The sequence below is a fragment of the Siniperca chuatsi genome, linkage group LG8, assembly GCF_020085105.1.
Source record: "Siniperca chuatsi isolate FFG_IHB_CAS linkage group LG8, ASM2008510v1, whole genome shotgun sequence".
Classification (NCBI taxonomy): domain Eukaryota; kingdom Metazoa; phylum Chordata; class Actinopteri; order Centrarchiformes; family Sinipercidae; genus Siniperca; species Siniperca chuatsi.
The window spans coordinates 15,256,776-15,277,675 of record NC_058049.1 but is presented as its reverse complement, the minus strand read 5'-3'; the positions used below and the strand labels follow the sequence as shown (position 1 = coordinate 15,277,675).

Below are 20,900 nucleotides of genomic sequence, written 5' to 3'. Positions count from 1 at the left end.
ATTACTCAAATAATATGCAAGACAGGTATAAAATATGGATTTTAATAGGATAGCTTTGATGCTGACAATCTAACAACACTATTACAACACTGTCATTAAAGTAAAAAAAGAACAGTAGGCTTGTAAGACCACGTCTTCCATTATATCCATGTGGATCAAAGAAAAACAATACAACCCATACAAAATAAAACAGACTTAGTTTGTTACAGTTCAAACTGTAAAATACTGTATGTTCACTTCTGTTCTGGCTTGTGTCAGAAATCAAGCATCAGGTGAAATAACAACAGGACAACTTTGAATGTAAGAAGTCCTCAACAATGGAATGTTTTCAGATATCTGTCAAGTAACAGGAGACATTTTACAGTATAACCAATCACATTTTGTCCAGCAAATACAGTCAACATCGCAAAGCTGGGGTCAAACGTCTGACTCCACAACCAAGCACGTCACCAGACACTCTGTGGTGATCTGAAAGACTGAGTGATGCAGTTTGTCAAATTCTGCTGAAACTCGTAGACTTGATACCAAACAGCATAAGCTCTGATTAAGGCAAACAGTAGACAAATAAGTACAGATAACTGAACATTTACTTTCAGTAAATACAACCGGGTTGGGACGATATGCTGGATACTGCGAGACAACAGATTTTTAACAGATTTCGTTATACAGCTTCCACCGAGGTAGCTATTCTTTTGTGTGTAATAGACCATTGCGGCCAAAATTGTCATCAAAGAGCAGGTCTGCTTTAAGGCAATATTGGATTTACATGACTTTCCATCAATGTGATGATTTGTCAGGAATGAATGAAAAAAAAAAACACACACATTTCCATCACGGTATTTTTTCTATAAAAATTGGATTTCCTAAAAGAATTAGGAACTATATCACAATATGTGCCACTATCACAATATAAGATTAAATGTACTGTGATAACTTTTACCCATCACCCACCCCTATACAAACTCTTTTTCACATGGTATTGATGAAAATATTCATAATATTAACAAATATTTGGCTAAAACTTTAAAACAAGAGTGCTTGGACATGTACAATGACAGAGACACTGATGTTTTGTCTCTGGGCTCTTACTGTAGATTGAAATGACACAAGAAGTGTGATGTTGAACTACAACAGTTACTAACAAAAGACTTCCAGGGTTCAGTCTGTGGTTCTCCTATTCCAGAAATATTTTCAATAAAGTATGCATTTTTAATTTGTTATCAAAATTATATCTTGCTGACTTGCCATTTGCAGAAACCCTTCATGTCACCAGATTTTTTGTTACTGGTTTTAAAGTACTGTTTTAATATTTGACAGAGATGGGGAATACCGATGTGATTTATATATTGATCTTATTACCACATCTCAAAAAAACAACAGAACAGTTTAACTTAAGCCACCAAAAAATGTTAAATGCAAGGAAAACCCCATCAATCAGTACATGCATGAATGTCAACATCCACTGTTTCCATGTCCACAGACAGGTGATGCTAACTGTATATGTGCTTACTTATGGTAACGCTCCATATGGTTCCTGAGGCGCCCTTTAGTGACGAAGCCTTTTCCACAAACCTTGCAGATATTAGGCCATTCCCTGTGACATTTAGACACATGCTTATCATACTTTGTTTGTGAGGGGAATTTCTTCTCACACTTCTCACACTGGATCACAGGATTAAGGCACCTTTTTTTGTGCATGCAAAGCTGTGCACTAGTACGAAACTTTGCGGGACACCTGTCACATTTGATGGGCCTCTCTCCTGTGTGGGTGCGAAAGTGTTCAATCAACATGTATTTGTTTCTCACAAGCTTCTGACACAATAGGCAGATGAAACCATTAGAGCAACATGTGCCCATTGTTTGCCATCTTTGACTCTGCCTTTTGTCTGGATTGCGTTTATTCTGAACATTGTTATGGTTGATTGCTCGACTTGTGTCTTTGCTGGGGGAAATCAAATCCTCCCGATTATCCTCAGTCTCTTCTAAAGGCTTGGTCCATGCAAGGCTTCCATTTGTCTCACTGGAACTCACTTGGTCTTTGTGTATTCTCATTGTGTGAATCTTGAGTGACTGTTTAATGCGGAATTTCTTTGGGCACATGCTGCAAGGAAATGGCTTTTCACCAGTATGAACACGCATGTGCTCTTTGCACTTGCATCGTGAATTAAACTTCTTGTTGCAGTGTACACAGGAGTGCTTTTTGGTGGTTCCAACCTTCTGAATAGATGATTCATTGTGGTTGCTAGAGGAAGGTGTGCTTTCCTTCGTAATGACCACCTGTTTTTTGCTTGGTAAGGTCGGTTTTTCTTTAACACAGGACTGAGGTTTTGGAGGGTCAGCGGACCGTGCTTCTTTTGCCAACAATTTCTTGAGTTTTCCACAATATGGTTTGTGACACTTAAGAGCACTTGGAAAAGGGAAGTCTTTTTTGCAACCTCGACACCTCTTGTGTGATCGTACATGCACACTTCGGCCAAATACTGTATCAAATACCTTCTCACAAAACTTGCACGAGTAACTTTTTTCACCTTTATTTTCCACCGTCTCCTGCTCTGTAGACTTGGACTCAGTTGCTGCGATTTTTCTTTGCTCTCCTTTGCTCTTCAGTTTATTTTCTTGCTCTTTTCCTGTTAAATGTCTCCCTTTTCTTCTAAGACATGTAGGTCTGCCTTTTAGGTCAGTATATTCCTGTTTGATGTCTTGGAGCAATTTCTTCATGTCGTTTCTTACTGTTGGACGTTGAATTTCTTCGTCACGCATTGGTAAGCTTCCGTCCTGAGTGTGTTTGTGCCCCTCGTTTAATGAGGAAACTGTGAAAGAAAAACATTGCAAAAAAATTCAACTGTGACCTGGTGAAAAAGGAGAGGTGGCATGAATATAACAAAACAAACTGTCTAATATGAAAGAAACTGATTTAATTAGATGGACGGAGCAACAAAACATAAATGATTTCTACAAAAATGAACTTGGAAAATACAAATATGAAGATGTGGCATTAAAAAATATTGAGCCACATTTAAACCTATAATGTTGTTACAACTAGGATGTCAAATTTAAATAGTCAGTTCATCAAAAACAAAACAAAACAAAACAAAAAAAAAACTCCTAGTATGTACTGACAGTTTTGGTTTTATTCAGGCCAAGTTCTTAAATATCCATCCCGGGCTTTCTGTCACCACGCCAATACAGTGGAAGGAAATAGAGTTTGTAGCATTGAAAGATGACATTTAATAAATTTTACTATACACATCTTTTCAGAAGCAGTTTCCAAGTGAGAGAGCTGATAAACTTTAAACAACGTACACATGATGGCTACCCCACGTATCCCGCATTCCTTCTGAGCATTGGTTGTACACATCTTCACAAATAAGCGCTGTGCTTCCGCAATATGTTATTAAGCACATGAATGGTGGTGGTGTTAACTCAGTGATGTAAGGCCAGACACAGACACTGAACAAATGACAACAACAATGGTGAGATGTTGAAGTAAAGTGAAACTAATAGAGCTTTTGCCACTGTCATTTTACCTTCCATAATCTCGACATTAACAATATAGTAACCTAAAGTGTCATCAAGGATTAGCTATGACAATGTTGTGCAAAACATCAAGTTCTCGAGGAAGATATTGTGGTGTCAGCCAGGCAAGATTGGGCCCAGGTCTGACCCCTAGACCTCATTTACCTTTTAACCCTCCCACAATGTATGCTGGCAAGTATGTGAACAACCCTGCAGCTGCTTGTCACACATTGGTAAAAAGGACTGTATATCACAACCCGTACTCTGGATAATCCACAGAACACCCCGAGCAGTTTTGACTTGAACAAATGTCTAGTGAAGAAAAAGTCCCTACAAAACCTCTTTACAGTGCGTTCTGTGGATTATCCAGAGTAATGGCGACCCTTCCTGGAAAAAGATGCTGCTGCTGAATTTTTTAAACCCAATTTTTCACTGCAGTGAGCACCACAAACTAAATTCGGCTCCACTGAGGGTGGAAGCAGTAATCTCAGAGATGGACATCTTAAAACCTGGGTGACTAAAACCAAAACTATCTGCATGGAGAGACAACAACTATAGTAAGTTCTGTGTACCCTTTGAATAGTGGATAACAGTACAGTTCTTATTTACAAATGGAGCCTTGGAAGTAATTAAATAGCTATCTGTAAATACAAATGTGTAAATGAGTGAATGTAAATGTGGATGTGAGAAAGCAAAAGAGAATTAATTAAGAATGAAACTCACCTCTCTTGGATCTCCTGCAATCCTTTGTTTGCTGGTGGGAGTCAATGTCACGGTTAACCACCTAAAATACAGATGTTATTGGCTATATCTCCAATGATTAACAATGCAAAGTACAAAGAAAATAGGTAGGTGCAGAACTGTGTTTGCGTAAGCAGCAATTAATGAGATGAACTCTCATATCCAAATACATCCAGCCTATCATGAAAGAGTGCCAGGCAGTCAATACAGAGCAAATCAAAGCTTAAGCTGTTCTTGCAACCTTTTATACCAGAGGATCTGCACATCTGCCAAAAAATACGTTTTCTTTTTATTTATTTTTTTAAAACACAATTCCCTTAAAAATAAAAATAAATAAATAATCTAGTTCCCTCAAGGAAATGTGTTGTTCAGGCTTCATTGACTGGCTGTGTTGGTCTGAAAGACATTAACAACTATCGGATCCGGCTGAGGCGTTGTTGTTGTTGTTGTCAACACAACACAACAGTGTGCCTCTGCAAACAACATAAATGATCAGGTTGTCATCAGCGGTTTTCTCTGCTGGTTTATGATGCTAAATTGTAATGCCACTTCCAGTTACACACCTCCTGCTTGATGATTGGAATGTGCCACAGAGGAATGGACAGCGGGCGCAGTTTTACGCTGGGACACACGATATCATCTTGCTTGGTCACGGTCTTGCAGCCCAGGGGGGCACACCAGTCATCAGGTACTGCACAAACCCATACACAAACATGATCAAGCTGCACGTGTAAGCCATATAATATTGTGATTCATTTTACTGCAAGATATTTACATGCACACAGTTAAAAAGGCTTTCTCTTTGCTAACGTCACATGAACTTGCGACTGATACTGGTGACTGTACTTTGAGTGATATTTAGTGCCTTGGAAATGTTCTTGAACTTTCAGGATAGTTGTATTTCACTTAAAATTACTTGTCGCACATTGATTAAAACACAGGCGTTCGCCATTTAATTTATTAAGCACCTTGTGAAAACATCTGGCAACACCAGTGATGTTTTAGGTGTTCCCTAGTAAAGGGCGAGAGTCATTGTGCAATCAGTTATTTTGTGCATTTGTACTTAATCGTTTTGTAAAGATTTGTTTTCACCGTGATGTCTTTTTCTGAATGCATCCAATGGGGTGGTTACTAAAATAGTCTTGAACATGCTGTCAAGTCAGGTAATAGAGAGTTTCTCTCTATACTGGTAAACTATATTTAATCATAAAATGTCTTTCACGGTAGAAAGCAGCTTATTTTGTTTGTTTATTCACCTCATTTAAAGACTATACCTTCAAAGTCAATCTCAGGAACATCAGAAGTTTGTCCAGGGGGGTTCAGAACATCTTCAGGCTCTCTTTGCGTTTCATTCATCTGAGTTTTTTTCATCTCCGCTCCTCTGTCACCTCCACACTCACTTTCTCTCAGCTTGATCTCTGCTGTCTGTAACTTTATTTTAAGTTGAACAATCTCTTCTCCTTTCTGCGCCAGCTCCATTTGATGGTCATGTAGGCTGTTCTCAAAGATCTTCATTATTTCAAACATTGTTCTCCTCAGGACTGAGTCCATGGTTGTAGTCAGCTGGGCCCTGAATTCTCTGGTCAGATAATCGGACATCTTTGAAGATGGCTGGCAACAGTTTACAGATGTCCTCGATCAGACTTGTGTGATGCTGTACTGGTACTGTACCTTTCACTTACCTCCTATACAGAGAGATAAGAGATCAGGTTAGGGTCAATAACTACAAAACAGCACACTCTAGGGCTGCTAGGTATTCATTAAAAAGGGCCCCTTTAGCTGGGTGTATGTTTGATGAAACAGGACTCTAAACCACAGTCACCCGGGTGAGGGATGCTCTCCCTTCCCATTAATCCACCTAGCTAACTGCCTCATAGCCTTGAAGTATGCAGCACCCGGGTTAAAGGGGTATTGTTTCAAGTATATGATGTTTTAACTTAAGGAGAAACCAGCAGACACACACAATGGGCAATTCATCAGTCACAACATATACCGGTTAAGAATGAAACCCAGATGATTAACGTCAACCTATCATTTTTCCTATATCACTTATCTTTCGATAGTTAATGACGGTAATGACTAACGTTAGTTGAACAGATTTAGCTTTCGACGAAAGAACAGCAGACCAAATTCGTTGTTTTAAACATCAGGAGGCGTTGTAGTGACAAAAACGGCAAAAGTAGCATACGTTAGAAGCTAGTTAAGCGTTTAACGTTAAGTAACGTTACACATGGCGGGCAATTAACCGTCTATGCGAAATACTGACCGTTCTGCTAACTACTATTCTTTTGACTAAGATGATTAACAGTCCAAACCTTCGTCTGGGCCACAGAAACTTTAACGTTACAGTAAACCAGCTCATCCACATCTGACATCTAAATGTTAAATCAGCTGCTTTTGTTTCTTGTTACAAACGTATAACAACCACACGATAAGTTGTTTATCCGCCATTTTTAATCGACTCCCCGCCAGAGAGGCGTTATTTCCCTCCAACCCGTTTTGCGGAAACTCCTGCCCTACTGTGCTGTGATTGGCTAGTAATCGTTCCCTCGTCCTTGTGATTGGATGCTAGCTCAGTTTTTCTGTCTGTTCTTTCGGCAACAGTAGTGACACTAATGACGTTTAAGCTAATATGATACAGCAAGGGCTGGCTCAAACAGTGGCAGCGGCAGCTCCTAATGGCTCTTCCTGCCACAGCTGCCACAAACACGAACAGCAGCGCTGACCCGCTGCGCCACATGCCGCTGTTTGTGGCAGCTGAAGCTGACCTGCCGCGGCTGTTGTTGCTGTTTGTGGCAGCTGCTAGTGAGGTGCCGAAGTTTGTAGTTTATGAATGTTAACAGTCGTCAGTGTTGTATTAGATTCGCTAGACGTAGCATTTCCATGACGTGATTTTCCTTGATTAATCTTGTCAATATTTCTAAAGGTGAACTATTTGGTGTTCTTTATTGGTGTTTTTAAGCAAGGCGTTCACCAGTTATACTATGCTATTCAAAAAGATCGGTTTTCAAATGGGAAGGTTAATGAATCCTGGATGTCAAATTCACTGAAGTCAAAGCGTTTAGGTTGTGTGAAATATATCTGTAGATATGACGCTGAGGTACACAAGTCTGACCTAAGTCTTCTGTCAGAAAAACTGCAGCAATCCAGGAGTTCAGTCAACATCTTTAATAATGTTCCACGGGAGTAAAGGCAGATGTGTACATGGAGTCCTGTATCCAGTATTAATAGACAGCTGATTATCAATTTGTAAAGTTGTGGTTATCTGAAGGAACATAGCAAACCACATATATAATTAGTGCAAACTGTGCTGAATAATCCAGGAAATACACACAATAACAGCACTTCTGCTGGAAACAGTCGGCTACACAGTATTATAAACAGTACTCCAAATGTCCACAAGAGGTCTCTCTTGACCGCAACAATGTATCTGCAGCACATGTGTAATACTGCTGTGCTTACTTAATTAAAAGGTTATTACTTCTCAGAGTTTAAAGCATGGTCACATTAGGGGATCTATATTCATGCTATTCCCTTTCTGTCTTCACATTATTTTTTGGTATTTTCAGACCCTGATCAGCAGAACAATAGCAGGTCTAGGTCCACAACCTGCAGCGCCATCTGCAGGTAGCCTACTTTACAAGCAAAGTCAGAATGTGCTCTCAGTTAACTGCAGGTAAAGAAATTGGTTGTCATCAGTGACTTGCAATCTTCCTTTCCAATTGCAAATAAACCATTTCAGTTTCATTTACTATCATAAAGTAGACTTGTGACAGATGTTACTGGCATTTTCTCAGTTAAATAGCATTCTAACATTCTAAAGAGCAATGTTTAAAAAAGACTTATTGTTACTCCCCTAATTGCTGAGATGTGTGTGCATTCATTTTGACTGGTATAGGGCTCAAACTAACAACTCTTTCCATGACAAATTACTCTTATTTTAATCGAGCACCCATTCTCATATGTCAAACTCCTCATTTACTCGGGCCAAAAGTCTAAACATCCTGAGGGTATTAATTTACAGTGCTGTGATTGAGAAATAAGGAACAAATGTGAAAACCTGGAACCAGAAAAAGTGTTTTCACTCTTTACATGAATTCAGTTAACTGACCATGACTCCATGGAAAGCAATATTGATACTGGGAGGATTATTCTGTTTAAATAAAGTAAATTGTACTGAAAGTGGAGCAACTATCAAAACTGTGACTTACAATTTTAGCGCTTCTCTGGCTAACCAGTTAAATGGTTAATTTTTTAGCAGCAGTTTCAAGTATGTGTCCTCCAAGGTTACTAGTTACAAGTGGTACATAATCTTAAACTAGAGCAAGGACAAGAGCACACACCAGTTGTAAAGTCTCTGCTTTGGCTTCTAGTTAGTCTGAGTTTATAAGTCTTTAAGTCATGCACTTTCATCAGGCTTGATAGTTGATACGCTGCCAAAATATGTTTCTTGTAGAGACCTCAGATCCAGAGACTTACTGCTCACAATGACAACACCGGCTGGGAACCTGCCTTCTGCATTTTTGGACTCAGTCTTTAATGAAATCCCTCTGGATCTGAAGACAGAAACATCAACTGAGGTTTTTAATCACTGGTTTAAACTCAACAGAGAAAGACTTTCAACCTTGATTTTTTATTATAATCCATAATATACATGACTCCCACTGTAGTAAGAGAACTTAGTACAAATTTTCTAAAATGTTATCACTTAATTATTTTAATTGTGACTCTTCTTTTAATGTTGGTTTCACTGTCATGTTGTATTCACTTTTAGTTTTATAAACTTTTTTTTACTGCAAAAGACTACAACTTTCTATTGGTACTGGTTTTGTTTTACTATGCATGTCAACCAGCATCCATTTGCATCTGTTTGCTGATGTCAATATGCATCTGCTGAGCTACTGAATAATACTACTAATAAGTTTCTCAAGTGTTTCAAAAACTCCTGGATAAAGCTAACTTTCCTCACAGATAGTGCAACACCTTCTGGTTTTGCTCTCGGCATTTAGATTAGAATGTGCCTATATAATGTATTGTTAATGCTGCGAAATCAATAAGCACAATACAGAAAGATGATGAAACAGTGTGTGTTTACCACAACGCAGCAGTCACAGGAAAAGGGGGTAACTATTGTCAAACTAAATCTCAGCCTGCTTCACTTGAGTCTGCACTTTGTACGTGATACGTCACCACTTCACAATCATGCACATGCAAACAAATCTGACATTAAATATTACCCCAGACGATCGAGCGCAAAGCTAGCATCCAATCACAATAAGGACGCGAGTACTAGCCAATCACAGCACAGTAGGGTGGGACTTGCCGCAAAACGGGGGGTGGTGATGGTGGTGGGGGTAACTCCTCCGAGAGGGAAATGTTACGTAAGTATTACGTAATCTTTCGCTGTATGGCTGCACTGTAGAAGTTACCATAAATTATTTGTATTTGCTGTATCTCTCAATATTTAAAAACATTACAGATTAAAAAATAAAATGTGGTTGTCGTTGTGTGTCCCTTCACTTTCCTGTCGCCTACACGCAACAAACAGGCTGTCCGCGGCTCTGAAACAACAGCTAAGCGATTGTCACAGGTATCTCGGCCAATAATCTTGTTGTTTTTGCTTTTTTTCTAATGATGCATAAAGCATAAAACAGAGGGGGCAAAAAATACAACAGCTAAGCCCCCTTATACCCCTGGTGGCGCCGGGGCCGCTGTCACAAAGACGCCAAACAGTAAACTAGAGAAGGGTTTCAAGTTTTATGTGTCGTCTTACTTGTGCAATTATGAAGGTGAAGGTGTGAACAGGGGAGAAGGAAGGGGACATAACAATGGTGTTAACATCTTATTAGGAATCTCATTTGTTGGTAGTAAAGTATGTAAATCATTCAAAACAATAACTTTAAACTGCTGTTTATAATGCATTTTGCACATGTGGAGGAACATTTTTCCAAGCCTAAAGCTGCAGGTGATGCCAAGTTCGGTCTGTTAAATCCTTCCCTGTCGCAAGAATGCGAGCTTCACCAGAAGTGTTCTCCCCCCCTCTCTATTACAGGTTGCCCTCACTTGTTTGAGGAGTCGTTCTCCCTCTGATTTGTTCCAGTGTGCCTCATCCACCATACCTCTTGGGCCAAGAAGCCCTTTTTGACAAGGTAAGACATAACTTGTTCATAACAGTTAACACCACATGCATTGCAGGCAAGGATGTGTCTGGCCGTTTGTAGTGGGCTGGTCTGGGCCAAATGCCAGGGCCGTTTTTTGTCCCAGTCCATCCCTGAACTCAAGCATTGTAAATGTTGACATTTGCGAGTGAGTGTGAAGCGAAGATTTAACCATTAATTCTGACTTTTTACAAGTATTTTTGTTTTTTTCACGTTACAGATGCTGTGCCAACAATTTCTGATGACATCCAAGAGAGACATGTGAAACTCTACATGTCTGACTATTTCAAGCAGGCCCCAGCCCGAACCGGGGGTGAGGGCCACCGAATGACTGTAAGTTCAAGTACCTTCTCCTCATACATACAGTGTCACTCTTCTACCATCTATCATAGATACTATTTTACGCTATCATACATAATAATATCACATACCTGGCATCCAGCATACCTCAGAGGGCCTTTTTTGCAACCCTTCCATCTTTTACACCTGACGACACACATCTGCCCTGCCGTCTTGACCCCATAGTTACCACAGATGTAGTTAAATGACTATCCTGTCCATTAACAACTTTTCAAACATGTCTTTTTAAGGAGGAAAAGAACTTATGAAGATTGCCATCCACTACATGAATTCTAACATTACTTGTTCTTGTTAGTTGAAGCTCTGGAAAAAGGGATATGCTCAGTTCTCTGTTTATTGTGTAATGCACTTGTTTACGGTCATTCAACATTGGAATTTTTATTTTTTTTGACAGGTGACCCGAGTTCTACATTTTGAAATAAAAGACTTATAAAAGACACTACAATAGACCATATGTGTTATTTATCCAATGTCTAAAAGACGTAGATTAAACGGCTAAGCTAAACCCTGGTGAAAATGAGTTGAAAAGTGAAAGTTTAGTAGATGTCTAAATTCATATAATAGACATTTACTCACCTTCTGATAAACGTCTATGTAACCTAGTCATTGAAAAGATGTTGAAACATCTACTAAACTTTCACTTTTCAACCTTGAATAACCTTAATCTAAACTAAACGTCTACAGATGTAGGGCTTTTCACACTGCACTTAGCCCAGAGCGAAAAGCATTCCTAGAACCTTCTTAGCCCCAGGCTGAGGGAGCTTTCACACTGGCCGAATCCCGGCACTTTCTAACCCTGACTTTAGCCTAGGGCTTGCTGGCCCTGCTCCAGAGCAGGGATAGCCCTGAGTTTGCGTGGTTATCCCCTGAAAATTGACTAAACACGGGGCTAAAAGTGTGAAACGAGGCTAAAGTAAACAAAATGTAAACATAAATGTAAATATTAGTCGCATGTTCCAACAGACATTTAACCCAGGGCTAGTTGGAGTGCAGTGTGAGGGCAGTAACCCAGGGCATAGGTTAACCCTGGGTTAAAAGTGTGTGTGTGAAAAGGGGCAAAATTATTCCTGGGCAGTGTGAAAAGGCTATATTAAATGTCTTTTCAATGTCAAATTGCTCTATGGGTACCTGTCTCTTTGCTATCCAGCCGGACAGTTACCATAGCAACCACTCTGGTACAATTACATGGTATTATGTTATCTTTGTTGTTTAGACCAGGATTGCAAACTGTTTGCATAACTAATGTGTCCAACAGCTTGTTCATAACAGATGGTGTGCTCAGTTGCTACGTCAGACATTAAAATTATGCATGATTTACTAATTAGAAGTCAGTAATTCACTCTGTATTCTTCAATTACAGCAATTAGATTGAAAAGTTATGGTCTTTCTGCAGCTTCGGTTAACACCTTACTTATAGATACATGTCATTACCACAATCTCCTACACCCTTTGATATTTCTTACATCCTAAAACAAACAAAAGTGTGCAAGTGGGGACAATGGTGTTTATAGTCGCTGGAGGCAGGAGCCGAAAACAAAAACCGTGGCCCTAGCACAAACCATACCCAGGTAGGGCATAGAGGGTCAGGGGTACAGGAGACAGGGCACTCTGTACTTATGTGACGACCAGGGAACAGCCAGGGAGCTGCTGTCTTCTGTTATGCCTTTTAGGCAAAATTGATTTAATTGAAATAATTTAGGGCATTCCTTCTTTGGCCAGATGATGAATACTTACAAAACAGTTCTGTATGAATCTGCCAATGTACATCAGCCAAACTATTGCATGATGTCACAGAATGTGATAAACTGACATACAGCAATACACACCTTCAGGCCTAAAGGTAGATATTCTGAGGTATATTTGATCTTTATTTACTCAGAGAATGTCCAGAATGTACAATATAACATCCTGTTTCTGTCTTTGCCAACACAATACTGCTTTCTTCGTCTTCAGCTATGATAAACGGATTTATTTGTCAAACAAGTGTGGTGTACGACAAGTGTGTGGTGCACAACATTATACTAATTGTCTAGTGAAATCTAAAAATCTTTTATCAAGATCTGTTGTCATATTGGTCATCATTCAATCCTTACAGCGTCTGCTAATAACCTACTGTTTATAAACACACACCAGCTGTTAAAACATGCTGTACAATATAAGAATACTAACTAAAATACATAACACAAGAGATATAAGGATAAAATGTCTTATCATAAGCATACTTATTGATGTGTATTTTTACTGTATTTGTGCAGTTCAAAAATAATTGTGGCCTCCCCTCAGATATCAAGAAATGAGTAATGTAAATAAATTTGAGTATTAAAATTAACACTTCCTTCCACTATGTGGAATACAAGTACCAGGCAAACAATAGTTCACAACATCACATCAGCACACACTTGGCTCAATGTGGTCAAGCAAAGGTTGACAGGCATTTTGTTGACAGTTTCAAGTCAGACAACCACCAAGAATTTTTCCTTCAACTGAGTGGTTAAGTGCACTACTCACTGGGCTGTCATTGTCTCACTGCCTCCAATTTCAAATATGGCGGCTGTTCTGGAAAAGTTGTCATGTTTCTCCTAAACTATCCACACAAATCTGCTCATTTTGAATTTGGGGGTAGGCTTTTCCATCTGAGAGTATTTCCAAATTTTAGTCCTTTAGCTTATTCAAAAATAGTTCACACGATTCAGAAGCTCAAAGAGGTGCAAGAGTGCCACACATATCTGTCAGGCTAAATAGGCGTGTTTCATGGAAGGCATTTTGACATGTCACAGCAGGAAAAGCACAGGTGTAAATAATAAAATGAATGATGGCTGAATTCCACTTAGCTGCTTCAGTTTCCGGGTCCTCGTATTGTGCATGCTTGCTCATATTCACACTTCGACGTTGAAATGTCTGCTATGAAAAAGGTCCGTTAATGTTATTAACTGTGTGTGTCTGCATTGACTAAGGTCTATTATTTTTCCCTGGGTGTTTTCTGGCCTTGTAAAATGTAGTGTCACTTTGCCAGGCTAGACAATAAAAGAAGACATAGATTAATGTATTGTCTGCAAGGTTTGTTTTATTGCATTTAATTGGAAAAGAAAAGGAAAAAAAGAAAATCTGTGCAAAGCTAAAGGGTCCAGCTAAGTGCTTTTAAGATATTCATACAGTATATTGGCCAGTGGATTACCAGGTGTCTTTGCTTTGTCATTTTGTTCGTTTTAACATTGTTCGTACTATATAGGAAAATACTGGAATGACCTATTTCAGTGTGTTGACCTCCATCTCAGCCAAAGGTACTGTTGTTCCAGGTCACATTGGCTGCATCCATGTCTACAAAGTTAATATAAATTCTGAAAACAGACACAAAGAGAAATAGGTTAATGAGATTGCACATTAACAGTGAGCAAGGTATGTGAGATACAGGGGTATCTGAGTCTGTGTGTTTCTGTCACCATGTTACCTTTAACTTATCAAATTATGTGCAGTAAATGCACTGGTTGCTGTATGTGTGTGCTACCTGTCAGGAGAGATGCCCAGGTGTTTGTTGAGCAGTCCACACAGGAGTTTAGAGTATTGCTTGTTGTGAGCACCGCTGATCTTGCCAATACTGGTGAGGGAGCAGAGGGCGCAGGGGTCTCCCTTTCCTCCAAACAACATCATTTGGTCAGGGTTGACATGCACAGCAATGTACTGGAATATATAAGCAAGACAGAGACACAAAAGTGATGTCAGCCCACACTGGGTGGAGCAGTCCTGACTGGTGTCAGTTTTTGAAGCTCTTAGCCTAATTAAGTCTAAATGTGACACTGTAGTTTCAGCATTATAAAAAGGCAGGCACATTAAATATAGACTACAGTGAAGGTCGTAGTGAGGACTTTTAAAATAGTCAAGTCATGAACCCAAATTCCCCCACTGCAACCCCACCCCGAAGAAATTCTTGACAAGTCACCCAAAAAAAAATCCTGTGAAATGTTCTAATTATTTTAAGATTTTTTTCACATTAAGTTCATTAATTGGGCTGTTTAACTTTCAGTATAATTTCCCTACATAATGGTCTAACTGCCCTTTAATATTATTCTTAAAAAATACAATTTTAAAGATATTTAGTCTAATTTGCTTGTTAAAATCCCCAAATTTCCAGAAACATTACCCTCAGTCGTAGCTACACCTGACTACAATTCAAACCCACAGTTTAAATAAGCTGTGCAGTCTAGTTCATTTTATGTTGAATATTTATGTACATGCTAGTTAAACCTAGGCCTGTTAATGTTGTGAAGTGGCATAAAGATCACTGATACAAACTGTTAATTTGGCTGGCAAATAATATTCAATATCAGTTTGTATGACATGATAGATTTGCTTTTAACTTGTGGGTTTAGTGAACTGACGCCGCTGATTAATCATCTACCCATGCTGACTGTACAACAGTCTATATTTGCATACTTGCACAACAAGCTAACCTTATTCATTCAGTGGCGAGGCATATCATCTCTACGTTTAGCTGCAGTTAAATGCAAATCAGGCTTCTGGTGCTGGTCTTACTGCACTCAGCAGATCCATAGAATGAATTTAGTTTCATAGTGAAAATCAGGCGAGCATAGATCCTGCAGGAGTAACCCGCCCTGGCCTACCTGTGCAGGTTTGCCCATGGCTTTGGCCAGCTCCTCAGTGGCCTCGGACAGCAGAGCCGCTGTCACATCGCTTTTGGCCACGTTGGTGTTCACCACAAACATCGGCATGATTACTCCTTTTTTTAATGCTGTCTTCCCTTCACACTCTGCAAATGCTGCGACTCTGTCCACAGGCGAAAGAAAAGACGGAAGACTCCTCTTCCTCTCTTGTGAGAGTGTGCAAAAATTACCACAGCGCCTCCATCCACCTTGGAAGACACTTTTCTGTCACACATGCAAAAAACAAAACAAAAAAACGCGTAAGTGTAAGCTACGTATTTTTGTGTTATTATTTCCATATTTCCTTAAAACTAATGATCCCCGCCCACTTTTGAGATCACAATAACTACAAAGTGATGTATAAAATCCTGAGTTTTTGTTTTTTCCCCAGGGTGCGGCTGCTCCTGAGTGTAGGGTAATTACGGTACTGGGCATGCGCAGTGTTCTCAAGCATCATTAAGCAGTGCTGAAGGAGGCGAGAAGGAAAACAGTGGCAGGGAGAGAGGGCAGAAGTTGGATGGCGCTTTCCTTTGTCGCCGTGTCTCTACGCTTATGAACAACGAGCAAGCTGATCCGCGATCCGTGAAATCACACCGTCTGTCGCCGTTTCACGTCAAAGTTACTCCTCCGGGTTTCATCTAACAAACGGTGCGTATACAAAGCTACATTAGCCATGCTGCTAGCACGATCACTTTCCACCTCCACGGAGGGGTTGCTGCTCCTCTTCTACTTTGACATTATTGTATGTCGATCAGTATTACAAGTTATTACAACAAGCTAACCTGACGCCGGTTGTGTATTTGCTGTTAAACGACAATACTACCGTTGTATTTGTTTAAATAAACTGGCAGTATAGCCTTTTAATTAAATTGTAACAGATGGAATAACCATAATTGTACTGTGTGGATTCACTCAGCCCTGTCACACTTTACTGTCGACATTATAAAGCTTGTGTAGCTGCTAGCTAGCAGCGACAAATAAAGTTCATATTTGTAGCTGACCCTGCGATATGGATACGGTTGGATATATAAAGTGGCTACAGCTATGATCGATTAGACAGCGTGAAACTTTTGCTACCTCAGTGGGAAAACTGTGTTATATGTAACTCATGATCGTGACATCAACTGCATTGAACCATCATCAGGTCCGAGCCTGCGGCCACGATGATGGAGGAATCGGTGTCCACATTTGAGACGCATCTGACGGCTGTCATGGACAGTCTGATCCGAGCCTCCGTCTGCGAGATCACCAAACTCTTCCAGGAGACGGTGAACGACTACCTGGTGGAGCTGTCCCTCAACAGGAGGGAGAACGAGGCTCTCAAACTACGGCTGAGGCTCACCGAGAGCAAACTGAGGACCGAGCGCAAGTACGGGATGGGCTGGGCGGCCAACCGCCGCAACGCCGGACTGGCGGCGGCGGAGGAAGGAGCTGGAGGGCGGCAGAAACGAAAAGTTGAGGTGACCCGTAAGTATTTCTGATTGCTTAAGGATGGCCTTTCCTCCCAAAACAAGGAGGCTTACATCACCTTTAGTTTGCCCCATGTATAAAGCTGTGTTGCTAAAACATCTCACAAATTTCAGTGCTTTTTACTGGGAGAAACAGGGTTCTTGCTGTGCAGTCAGGGCTTATGTGAAGACGCACTTGTTTTGTTGGAAACCATCTGGCAAGAGCTGATCTCTCCCTCCCTCCTCCCTTCCTCCTCCGCCTCCTCTTCATGTTCGCTCCCTCTGTCCTTCACCTCCCCCTCTCCTCTCTCTGTCTCTCTCCCGCTGCATTCTGTCCCTCCCACTCCTCTGTGCTTTTGCACAATCTCTCCCTCCCTCCCTCCCTTCCTGCCTTGCTCCTCTCCCTCCCCCACCTCCTTCACTTCTCTGTCTCTCTCCAACTCTACCTCCTCCCCTTCCTGCTCCTCTCTTCTTCACGGCCTCGCCTCCTTCCTCTCTCCCTGCCCCCACCTCCTCCTGCTCTGTTCTCTCCTTCATCACGTTGCACACCCCTCTTCCCTCCCCCACCTCCTCCACTCCACTCCTCTACCGCTCCTCTCCACCACCATTATAATTACACACTTCCTTTCCACTTCCACTTCTCCCCTGTCTGTCTCTCTCATTCCTCTTTTCACCTCATCACTCCTTCAACATGTCCTCCCTCTCCTCCTCCTCCTCTCCCCCTGTGGCCCCCGCCAACTCCACTTCTCCCTCTCTTCTCTGCCTCGCTTGGTTTTCTCCTCCCTTTCACGTTTTTCTCTCCTTACCGCTCTCTTGTCTGTCCTTCTACGCCCCCTCTCTCCTCACTCGTTCATCATGCTCACTCTTCCTCCCCCTTCTCCCTTTCCTCTCTCCCATCCCCCCCAACCTCCCCTATACTCCTGTTCCCCTCTGCCTCTCCAATCCCCTCCTCCTCCTCCTCATCTCCTGCTTCTCCACCCTCTTCTCTCCTTCATCTCTCTCTCCTGGCCTCCCAATCATCTCCTCCCACTTATCTCTCTCATCCTCATATTTCATTCTCTCTCCTTCCTGTCTGCCCATGCCCTCCCTCTCTCCTGCTCCCCTCCTCACTTTCTCCTTCCTCTCTCTACTCCCTCCCACCCTTCCTTCGTCTTCCTCTCTTCTCCACAGGAGGCAAGTCAAAGAAGGGCCCAGCAGCAGCCTATAGCAAAGGCTGGCCTGGAGGTGTGTGGGAGGAAGGAGGAGGAGGAGGTGGTGGCGGCGGTGGTGGTGGTGGTGGTGGGGGAGGAAGTGGAGGAGCTGTGGGGATGGTAGCAGGAGCAGGAGGAAGAGGGAGAAAGGAGGCCAGGGAGATGTACCTCATCCAGTTCCCCAGGAATGAAGAGGATGAGGGATGGATGGTGGAGGACGAGGAAGGGGAGGGCAGCCTCAGCGGTGAGGGGGAGGAGACAGCCAACATCAAAGAGGAGGTGAGGGAGACAGGCTTTCTCAGAGGAGGAGGAGGAGGAGGAGGAGGAGGAGAAAGTGGCACAGCATCTCTGCACTGCTCAGCAGCAGTAGACAGAAAAAAGAGAGATAATACAGAGAGACAGAAAGAGTTTTGCTTATGTTTTTCAGCCATCAAATCACTGATTTGAGATGTAGTGGATAAAGGGAAGGCTGTTGATTTGCTATTTAGCTTCCAGAGGAGCCCGTTGAGTAGGGCTCTCCATATATCAAGTGCATCAAGCTCTTAGATAGAAATATTACTAGCAGAGGTGATAAGCTGTTTGCTATTCTACCACATGACCAGGTTGTAGGGCAGAGATCCACTCTTCACTTCTCCTCTGTATTTGAATTTTCAAAGCGTGCAGAATGTGTTATTAGCCTCCCTGTCAAGTCATTTCAAGGTGTTTTTGATGGCTAATAAAATAGCTTTAAAGAAATATAACTAATCATATAGCTTTATCCTCAGGCGCATTGTAAATATGAATTGGTAAGGTCATAATGTATGGCTGTGATGAGTGTTGCATTTAAGTTAATAAGCCATTTTAAAAAAAAGCACTTACAAATTTAAGAATAAATTGCATATTCTACCTGGTTTGAGTTGTTTGTCCTATAACTCTCTGTGCTTCTCAATGCAGTTTGCCCAGACAGAGGGCTATCAACCCGCCTCTCTCCGGCTAATCAAGGAGGCTTTGAAGATGGACCCGCCCAACAAGAACCTCCACACTGGCTCCAGAGCCCAAAGTGAAGGTAATGAGCCCAGAACTCAGTGATTGAGGGAGGGGGAAGTCAGTGAAATGTTCAGAGACCAATAGTTTGAAAGAAAGTGGTAATGATTGCTTACGCCAGCTCTCTCTCTATATCTCTCCTTCACATCTCTCCTCTTCCCTGTGTCTCTGCTCAGGAGACCTGTCAGATCGTCCCCCGACCCTTCATCCAGGAGAGAGAGAAGAGGATGACTGGGAGGTGGGCTCAACTGAGCCATCGGAGGGGGGCATGACCATGGATGAGCTGAGGGGTCTGGAGTCCGCACTGAGGGCTGAGAGAGGCCGCGAGCAGGCTGCCATGACGGCTTCCCAGCCTGTCAGCCCTGACTCAGAGGCAGTGCGAGGCACAGAGATCGGCCGGGCGCCCAAGTACATTGGTCTTGATGGAATGGAGCAGGATGGAGAGCCGGAGCCTCAGCCACCGACCCTGCAGAGAGAGGAGGAGATAGGGCAAGGCAGGTTGAAGGATGCCGTGAGGGCTGGAGTGGTTGGGGGAGTGGAGCTGAGGTTAGGCTGGTCGAAAAAGTTGAGAGAGGGTGACTCGGCTGCAGTCATGACCGGAGAGGATGTGGTGGAGCTGGGAGAGTCGGAGCACCTGCCTCACCTGTCTGCTCCAGGGAGTGTCGAGGAGAGCGGAGGGGAAGAGGAGGGTGGCAGGGACCTGCTCCACTTCTGCCCACAGTGTGGAGGAGGCTTCACCTCAGAGGCTGAGCTGGAGGAGCACCCCTGTCCACTAGGTGGCTCTCAATTACAGAACAGTGGAGCAGAGGACAGTCTTTTCCCTTGTGCCCACTGTGGCAACACGTTCAGCCACGCCTGGGCACTTAAGAACCACGAGTGTGCCTGTGCCGCCGAGCGGCCACACTGCTGCGAGATCTGCGGGAAGCGCTTCACGCACTCGCGCTCACTGGAACGGCATCATCTGGTGCACACGGGCGAGAGGCCGCACCGGTGCCCCCAATGTGGACGCACCTTCAGTCGTCTAGGCAATTTGGAACGGCACCAGCGGATTCACACAGGTGAACGTCCATACGGGTGTGAAGCATGCGGAAAACGGTTCAGTCGCGTGGAGTACTTAAAGAGACACCAACTCATACACAACAGTGAAAAGGCGACACTCCAGTGCTCCAACTGTGGAAGTGGTTTTAGTGATGTGGAGCAACTGAAAAACCACCAGTGTTTTTAGAGCCTCTCCTTCAAATCTCTGAAAGAACTGGAAAGAAAAAGCAGGTTTTTAACTGAATGTGGTAGAATTTAGGTGATGAATGTGACTGGTAGATGCTAATTTTATTCTCTCTCTTGGAGCTGCCTTTCTTACTCACTAGTAAATAATAAAATAAAGAAGGCAATTGTCCAAAGTTTACAGGAAGTCAGTTCAAATCAAATCAAATCAATCTCAGACATTCAGCCATTTTAATTTGAGGTGTACTCATTTGTATGTACAAAGCTTGTACTTATTTATGATGATCTACAAATTGTACATTTTTGTCTTTTTATCAATAATTCACTCATGTCACTAAAGTCAGTGCCCTTGTTTTTTTCTGACAATATAATTGACAGCTTGGCATTTTGTATGTTTGTGTTTTGGTCATATCATTAAGAAATAAATATTTCAATTCATCAGAAGGCTCTTCACCCATTTCAGTCTTGTTTTATTGGAAAATCATGGGGTTACTGAACATGTTACAAGATGACATTGATAAAAGGAAAAATATAAATTTTGTAAGATCGTATTCACCAAAAAATTTCACTTCCAATCATTGTGAT

The 20,900-nt window shown here is 42.0% G+C and overlaps 3 protein-coding genes and 1 long non-coding RNA gene across 9 annotated transcripts; 2 read left to right on the top strand and 2 right to left on the bottom strand.

Annotated features, from left to right (window-relative positions):
- Positions 1-26: 26 nt before the first annotated feature.
- On the bottom strand, positions 27-6,800 carry LOC122879786 (zinc finger protein 605-like). Of its 5 annotated transcripts, none has more exons than XM_044204219.1 (5): positions 6,504-6,800; positions 5,532-5,942; positions 4,821-4,948; positions 4,240-4,300; positions 27-2,810 (listed from the first exon to the last, which is right to left on the bottom strand). In XM_044204219.1, the coding sequence occupies exons 2-5, from the start codon at positions 5,854-5,856 to the stop codon at positions 1,507-1,509; spliced, it is 1,818 nt and encodes a 605-aa protein (XP_044060154.1). In that variant the 5' UTR covers positions 5,857-5,942; positions 6,504-6,800; the 3' UTR covers positions 27-1,506. The 5 variants fall into 5 exon arrangements, with proteins under 5 accessions (XP_044060154.1, XP_044060151.1, XP_044060153.1 ...); XM_044204216.1 differs by having other exon boundaries at positions 6,524-6,799; XM_044204218.1 differs by having other exon boundaries at positions 6,573-6,798.
- A 2,110-nt stretch (positions 6,801-8,910) lies between these two features.
- LOC122879793 lies at positions 8,911-11,214 on the top strand. Of its 2 annotated transcripts, none has more exons than XR_006378791.1 (5): positions 8,911-9,638; positions 9,806-9,847; positions 10,310-10,406; positions 10,636-10,748; positions 11,006-11,214. It is a non-coding gene; the product is annotated as an uncharacterized LOC122879793 (long non-coding RNA). The 2 variants fall into 2 exon arrangements; XR_006378790.1 differs by having other exon boundaries at positions 8,922-9,638; positions 11,170-11,214.
- Positions 11,215-13,819: 2,605 nt separating this feature from the next.
- Positions 13,820-15,598, bottom strand: mif (macrophage migration inhibitory factor). Its single transcript, XM_044204228.1, has 3 exons — positions 15,395-15,598; positions 14,281-14,453; positions 13,820-14,113 (listed from the first exon to the last, which is right to left on the bottom strand). Exons 1-3 carry the CDS (start codon positions 15,500-15,502, stop codon positions 14,047-14,049), a joined length of 348 nt encoding a protein of 115 aa, XP_044060163.1. The 5' UTR covers positions 15,503-15,598; the 3' UTR covers positions 13,820-14,046.
- A 258-nt stretch (positions 15,599-15,856) lies between these two features.
- si:dkeyp-121d2.7 (zinc finger and SCAN domain-containing protein 5C) lies at positions 15,857-20,772 on the top strand. Its single transcript, XM_044204229.1, has 5 exons — positions 15,857-16,081; positions 16,578-16,900; positions 18,052-18,350; positions 19,005-19,116; positions 19,271-20,772. Exons 2-5 carry the CDS (start codon positions 16,597-16,599, stop codon positions 20,317-20,319), a joined length of 1,764 nt encoding a protein of 587 aa, XP_044060164.1. The 5' UTR covers positions 15,857-16,081; positions 16,578-16,596; the 3' UTR covers positions 20,320-20,772.
- Positions 20,773-20,900: the final 128 nt, after the last annotated feature.